Source organism: Maylandia zebra, linkage group LG12, assembly GCF_041146795.1.
Source record: "Maylandia zebra isolate NMK-2024a linkage group LG12, Mzebra_GT3a, whole genome shotgun sequence".
Lineage (NCBI taxonomy): Eukaryota > Metazoa > Chordata > Actinopteri > Cichliformes > Cichlidae > Maylandia > Maylandia zebra.
Genome location: NC_135178.1, coordinates 39,497,923 through 39,505,307, shown reverse-complemented (window position 1 = coordinate 39,505,307; position 7,385 = coordinate 39,497,923). Strand labels below are relative to the sequence as shown.

Below are 7,385 nucleotides of genomic sequence, written 5' to 3'. Positions count from 1 at the left end.
ATGCTTTGTTTTCAGGATAATAGTGTTTATCAGAATCCAAAATCTAAATGTTAAAGTTATTTATTTTCTGCTTAATGTATCAAATGTGTGTGTTTCTTTTAAATAAAACAAGCGATCAAAATGTTATATTTCCGAATGTCTTTCACAATAAACCTGAGGATACGAACGTGCTTAAAAATCAATAGTGCTAATTTCAAGCAAGTGAGACGTTAAGCAAACCGAAGATAGTCACGTATTCTGCGTTTCCTTTATTATTGCATCATATATTTGAGGCGTTAATGAGCCAGAAACACGGATTGAAGATCTGACAAGCGATTAAAGCTGAAAACGGGGGCTGGGTGCTTACGTCACATCCGGTAACCCAGATATTTTTTTAACGCAGTGTGCAGAGAGCCCACAGCAACAAAAGAGTGCGTGTGAGAGGGATGGGGGTTGTACTGTATTCATGCTGCACTCATTCATTCAGGCTGCTCGGTGTGTGTGTGTGTGTGTGTGTGTGCGCGCGCGCGAGAGACTCCAGCATCATGTGACTGCTGCAGCTTTTCCAGAACAGTCACATCACATCACATCACATCACATGCAGCAACTCCAGACACTTATTACAAATATTAAAAAAGCTTTATTGGCATCAGAGAAGGATGACAAACATCAGTATGAAAACACTTTACAAACGCACACACAACACACAAATCCAGCTGGAGCACCCCCCTCCCCCCAGCTCATGAATAGTTCAGTAGATTTGAATAAAATATAAATGGGTTTCTGCCCTTGAAGCATTTGATGAAGAGGAAAAACAGCTTTAGCTTAACTTAGATATATTTTTACATCCTGTGTGGACGCAGCGCAGCGCTGAGAGTTAACAGCGCACAGCTGCAACAGCTCCTGATCACTTATTACTGTTTGACACAGGTCAGGCTTACTGGTGGAAACTGGGTTTGATCTGCTCATAAAGCCAGTATGGCAGAACACTTGATGAATATTCGCCTTGTTTCCTTCAGAGAAAGCCTGAACGGTGGATAAATGGCAGCGTGGATTTGCTGTTTGATGAGCAGATTTCATTCACTATCACACAGCCTCGCTCTCAGTGTGCACTCTGTAACACCAACTGTTCTTTTTAATGTGCTCTGTGAGGGTTTTGTTAACGGACGCTGGTTTATTTGAAGACAGAGCAGAATGCTAACTTGATTTTTCTTGGAGCTTCTTCGTCTTCATCAACAGTTTCCAGCTACAACCTGATGTGAACGGCTGATAAACATCAGCTGGATTATGTCTGCATCTCTAAAACAAGAATGTTAGCTATGGCAGAAAGCTTGCTGTAACACAGCGCGTCTCCCTGAGTGGGTCTGATCGTTTCACTCTCACTGTTGCTTCCTTTTATCACTTTTACGGTGCTGATTCTTATCAGGACTCACACTGTGACTCACACTGATGCCGGCCGGGCCGAGCTGCAGGTTAAACCACGGTGACAAAGAATAAGACCGAAGCTGCCCCCGCAGATGTCACTGCAGCCTCCGTCTAAGCTGCGACGTCTGCAGAAACCCAAGCGAGTGCAGCAGGGGGCGCTCTACATGCTGAAGACGTTTCCCAGCCGGCGCACCGACAGGTCGATCCTCCCCGACAGCCGCAGCTCCTCCTTCAGGAAGCGCCCCACCTGCTCGGAGTGCAGCACGTCGCAGAACACCCAGATCTCGCCGCGCTCGCGCTGGATGTTGGCGTTACACGACGGCAGGCAGGAAGTTCGCGCCAAGCGGCTCAGAGTTCGCCACACCTGCGGGGAGGAGGAGCAAACTCCACGTAAACAATGTGACAACATCAAACAGCTGTTTGTATTTTCCGTCTCTGTTGCTGAGCAGACTTATTTCTGTGGGACGTTAAAATGTGACGAGCTGTGGAAACAAGGTGAAGGTCGGACACTCCGATAAGGATCAGCAGACACAGCACGCAGGAAGAAAGCACACGCCGGCGCCGTCCACGCTGGCGCCATCCACAGGTAACATTAACCAGGAGCAGACTCACAGTCCTCGTGCCCGCTTTAACATTTAAAGCGTGAAGATTGTGGAGGCTTAGAAACTGCATCTCTGATAAAGCACGTCTGACTCACACACTCGTTATTTCATGGCGAGACGTCAGTGGAAAACCTGGAAGCTGCGAATCTTTGGCGTTTTTCTCTGAGAGCCAACAAATTATTAACTTTGACCAGCAAATAAAGTTTTCTTTCTGTGGCTTCGTTCTAATATTTAACGTGTGTGTGACACTCACACCTGGTGATTACCACGAACGGTCCCGATGATTAAATATTCCACAGTCACTGATTATTAAAGCCTGTTTGTGTTTGGTTGTTTTTGTAACGCACTGTTATGGCTGAAGGTGGCAGCGATGCACCTACAAGCTGTCTGAACAGCAAGAATGCGAGAGAAGTACTCGGACTCGTGACGATTTATCAATCGCCGCCGCCGCCAGCATTCGTACGTGTGAGGTTTCCCGTGCGTGCTGTGAACGCAGGTGCAGCAGATGTGATGTCACAGCTGCAGATTCACAGATGTTTCAGACGGACACGCTGCTGGAAGCGACCGCTCCCACTGTAACTTCATCTGCACCCACACACTGCAGCGTTTATTTCTACCATGCAACACCTGAAGTTCAGAGGAAGACTGCAATGAGTCCAGCACCTCAGGCACCAGGAAGTGATCACAAGGCTGTAATGATGTCACAGTAGAACACGCAACAACCAATACAGCGAGTGTGAAGTCACGGCGCCGCCATCATTAAAGAAACGTCTCTGAGGAAGAGTCGAGGAGTTCTCGTTACACATCGCCCTGCGCTTCTACTCGAAACCACCTGTAAACACAAACATCAACATCCTGCAGTTCCTCTAACACCCAGCAGGGGCAGCAGTGAGTCAGTCCCCATAGACTCCCATGTTAAAACTTCACAGTGTGTTTCCAGCCTGATAAACAAACTGGTCTCTGTGGATAATTTCCTCCTTCACAACAGCTGTAGAGGTGAGCATGCTTTAATAACAGACCTGTTCTAGTAAGACTTAAACATTTTATTATTTTATGTTAATAATATTATATTATTAAGACAAAACGCCAAAACACAGACTTAACAATGTGGTGTATGCTGTACAGTGCAGCGAGGAATGCCCAGACCTCTACATTGGAGAGACCAAACAGCCACTTCACAAGCGCATGGCACAACACAGAAGAGCCACCTCCACAGGACAAGACTCAGCAGTCCATCTGCATCTTAAGGACAAAGGTCACTCTTTCGAGGATGCCAATGTTCACATTTTGGACAGAGAGGACAGATGGTTTGAAAGAGGAGTGAAAGAAGCATCTATGTCCACTGTGAGCGACCATCTTTGAACAGAGGCGGGGCTTACGACACCAACTCTCTGCCATCTATAATCCAGTTTTGAGATCCTTCCCAGACGCCTTAACGCCCACTCACATCCTGGGCCATCTGACCTCAGGAATTCGCATGATAAGGTGGGGCCAGGTTTCACAATGAGCTCACCCGAAACTCTGGCTGATTGGGACCCACACCCAGTTTCACACCTTGGCTCAGGCGATTAGAGGATCATCAGGGGTCCTTTTGTCCCTCTGTGGGGGGTCACTCCCACTAGGTTTATATCTGGGACTCTCCACCATTTGACCTTAGAACTGAAGAAGCTTCTCGGATGAGAGGTGAAACGTCTTCAAGCAACTTAAAGAAGTCCAGACGCTTTTCTTTGCAGCTCCTTTGACTACGATGACCTGGATGACTGAGAACCTTCACAGACATATTATATTATTGTTTTGTTTACTTTTATGTTCCCTGCTGCTAAACTAATCTCCCCTTGTGGGACAATAAAGAATTTGAATTGACTATGTGCACGTTAGCATATGCTACTTCCGGTGTGGAAACTCCTGTGGGGAGCTGTGTTTCCGGTGTCCTATTCGCGCCTGGTTTACGGTCCAAAACAAGTTAAGCAAATGAATGAATCAAGCGGCGATTTACATTTCTATAGATGTCTCGGGCATTTACCCAATATATCTGTAAATGATGTTCATCGACTTGTCGATATTTTCCCCCGCGCCTCAGAGCAAAAGAGAAAAGGATTCAAATGTTATATTTCTCAGCGGTCCCTCGTTTATCGCGGGTGTTATGTTCTAAAAATAACCAGCGAGAGGTGAAATCAAGGAGCCGATTTTATTTTTGACGATGCAAAACGTTTGGTGGACATCGTGGACATACAGCACTGCACTGCAGAGTCACACTGCTAGCATCGATGCAGCGATTCTGGACTGTACAGGAGAGACGGAGGAGATCGTCTGCAGCGATCAGGACGGAGGACACAATGTGACGTAAAAAAATAAAAAGCGTAAACTTGCACTAAAAAATCTGAAACAGCGAGGTGAAAGGTGAAGCGCGTTATAGCGAGGGACCGCTGTAATTTTGAAGGTAAGTCACAACATACCCTTCCTACATACTAATGTATAGAAACATTACAATCATTCATTTTTTGTGTGGCTGTTTTCAGGGTTTGTTAACATGCTGTGTAGGTGTGTACTGGACTAGCTGATATCAACATAACGGGAAACATCTGGTTTGACTATTCTTCACCTGTAGTTTGAATGCTGAACATTTGCCTGTTTAGATCATGAGACCAGTCACTACACAGAGATGTGCTTCTGCATGTGGACGATGTGTCTTCTGCTGCAGTGATGCAGTTCAGCTTGTGTTGAGTGATGTAAACAGCTGATGATCTAAACGCTTGATCATTAGACTTTTTATGACACAGCAGCGGTGAGTGTTCCCACCTCCTGCTCTTTGTAACTTAACACCATCTTTCCGTTTTCAAGTTTTGGACATGATTGTGGAGGATATATCTTTGCAGTAGTGATTGACCGCAAAGTAAAGCTACCGGAAATGTACAACCCCACATCCGGTCTCAAACCAGGAAGTTAGCATTGTCTCGTGCACAGGGTCTATTGGGGGCGTGGCCTCTTTGACTGACAGCTAGCTGTCTGCTAGCTTCACCTGAACTGGGCCTCTGCAATGTGTTTGTTTGCTTAATGACATCATGTGACCAATAACATGGCTGCTGTGAGGTCAGTGCACTGACCCCAGGAAGGCTGGCTGAGTTTTACTCAGAGACATTCTGGGACTTTGAGTGAATGTTACTGAGCGCTGATTAGCAGGTGTGTGCCTGTGCACTCCACCGTCTCACGTCTGGCTCCAGTCTGTGGTTTTTCCTCACTCTTAACATCTTCATCAGCCTTCAAACAAAATTTTAAAACATTGTAAAGCTTCACAGTTTCTACAACATTCCACCGACCTCCTCGATGTCTCTCGCTGCTCCGCAGTTCAGCTCACCGATCACCCATTTGGCCCTCTGGCGGAGGTGGAACCCGTGGACGGAGACGGCGTGGTGAAACTGTTTGGACAACGACTGCGAGCTCTGCTGCAGGACGCCTCTCTGCGTGAAGACGCTCCACCTGCTCCGCCTGACCTCCGAGCCGGTGCAAAGGGCACCATCTTTGTCCTTGTGTGGCTGCTTCTCAGGTCTGTTGTTAGGAGACACAGGGTGGAGATCGCAGTGGGTTTCTGGGTCACCATCTCTGGGTCTCACCTCTGCTGCTGGTGAATCATCCAAACACGTGACGACAGGAGCTGGTCTCGCAGGTCTGATGGGCAGGCGGCAGTCTCCGGTGAGCGTGGGGAACCACGGCGTGAAGGCCGGAGGAGCACGGAGAGGGAACGGCTCCAGGAGCTTCTGCGTAGTCTCCAACAGTGAGCCGAGCTCATCAGCTGATCCAGGCTGATAGTGCAGGACTACATCCCCCATACAGGCGGACGGGGTCAGGGGACCGGCGGCAACACCCTCCTCACCATCATCATCTTCCTCTTTGTGACGTCAGTCCAGGCAGACATGAAGCACGTTTCATTCAGACCGACAGCCCGTTAACGTCATCAAGTGGTGAAAGGATTAACTGTTAAAAATGCTCAGCAGAAACTATACTGCGCATGCTCCAGAGTTCACATTTCTACACACGCTGACAGAAGCATTCACACTACACAGCATCCCGACCGGAAATGTCACATTCAAACAAATCTTTACCGACTCCGTGACCTTTGAACTTTGTGGCTTTAAAGTAAACTCAGGCTCAGCTCGCGCTCAGGTACCAAACTTCCCTCGAGCACCGGGGGCTAATGTTTTTAGCCTCTGCTGCTAGCTCACGTTAGCTACCGGGCTGACCGGCGAGCAGAGCCGGTATTTACCGGCGGGCCTCTCCGAGCTCACAGGTGATGACTCTAGCCCACCTCCACACCTCAGACCCGCGCGCCTCCATCAAGCAGCCGCGAACCACTCCAGGAAGCTAACATGGACGGTGTCGAGCAAATATCGCTCCAACTCTCGCGATATTGATGTAACGCTGATACGGAAGTCATTTTAAGTTGAAAACGTGTCTTTTTTACAGTCGTTGATTTTCATCAAAGTTTGATATCATAAACAGTAACATCTGGAAACATCTGCTCATCATCCACAAAGGCAGAAACATCCAAAGAAGAGCTTCAGGGAGCCCGGAGAAGTTTTTCCATGTATCTATTCGCATTTTCCTGCAAACGATGGAGAAACGATGGTTGTTCAGTTGCATAAAAATAGCAAAGAGTGGAAAAAACTTTTTAAACTTTTGCCATAAATTCAAAAATAAATTATCACTATCAAATTTGTCTTTCAGGCTTTTTCTCATTCTTAATTGTAAAACTCGCTCTGCAGAAATCATTTAAAGAAAAGGTTCCTGCTGATTTCTACACTACACATCAACCAGTTCATGATCACCTGATTTCAGAACAGCTGTGATTCACTTTACGTGACATCACTCATACTTGCCGGTGAGCTCCGGTTACCGTTTCCAGCAGTAGATGCAGGTCTGAAGCTACAGGCTGCTCAGCACTGTGATGTTAGTCTTTCATCAAACACAAATAAAAACATCCTGCAAAGTACAAAGTAGTCTCATTTAACACTTTTAAACATTTCAGATCCTTCTGAATCTCTGCCTTAAAATATGCAAATAAAAAATATACATATACATATTTCCTGCCAGCATTCTCTGACTTGACCTTAGTGTGTGTCAAACTCCAGGCCTCGGGGGCCGGTGTCCTGCAGGCTTTAGATGTGTCCTTGATCCAACACGGCTGATTTAAATGACTAAGTGACCTCCAGAGGCCTGGTAATGAATCATTTGATTCAGGTGTGTTGGCCCAGGGTGAGACCTAAAACCTGCAGGACACAGACCCTCGAGGGCTGGAGTTGCCCACCCCTGGGCTTAAGTAACAAGCTGAACATGTGTTCTGAGCACGCTCAGAAAACAACAGAACTGGAGCACAAAGTTCGA

General features: G+C 47.0%; 1 protein-coding gene across 4 annotated transcripts; it reads right to left on the bottom strand.

Moving 5' to 3' along the window:
- Positions 1-604: 604 nt before the first annotated feature.
- On the bottom strand, positions 605-7,133 carry shld3 (shieldin complex subunit 3). 4 transcript variants are annotated; one of them, XM_076891278.1, is made up of 5 exons: positions 7,081-7,133; positions 6,881-6,983; positions 5,618-6,606; positions 5,324-5,552; positions 605-1,768 (listed from the first exon to the last, which is right to left on the bottom strand). In XM_076891278.1, exons 3-5 carry the CDS (start codon positions 5,791-5,793, stop codon positions 1,565-1,567), a joined length of 609 nt encoding a protein of 202 aa, XP_076747393.1. In that variant the 5' UTR covers positions 5,794-6,606; positions 6,881-6,983; positions 7,081-7,133; the 3' UTR covers positions 605-1,564. The 4 variants fall into 4 exon arrangements, with proteins under 4 accessions (XP_076747393.1, XP_076747392.1, XP_076747391.1 ...); XM_076891277.1 differs by having other exon boundaries at positions 5,324-6,606; positions 6,830-6,983; positions 7,081-7,132; XM_076891276.1 differs by having other exon boundaries at positions 5,324-6,606; positions 7,081-7,131.
- Positions 7,134-7,385: the final 252 nt, after the last annotated feature.

Bases quoted from the DNA above. Each gene is read 5' to 3' on its own strand.
- shld3 (XM_076891277.1), bottom strand. From the start codon at position 5,833: ATGGGGGATGTAGTCCTGCACTATCAGCCTGGATCAGCTGATGAGCTC. The intron at 1,769-5,323 runs GTCGGTGGAATG...TCCTCCCCGCAG, and splicing joins CAGCGAGAGACATCGAGGAG to GTGTGGCGAACTCTGAGCCG.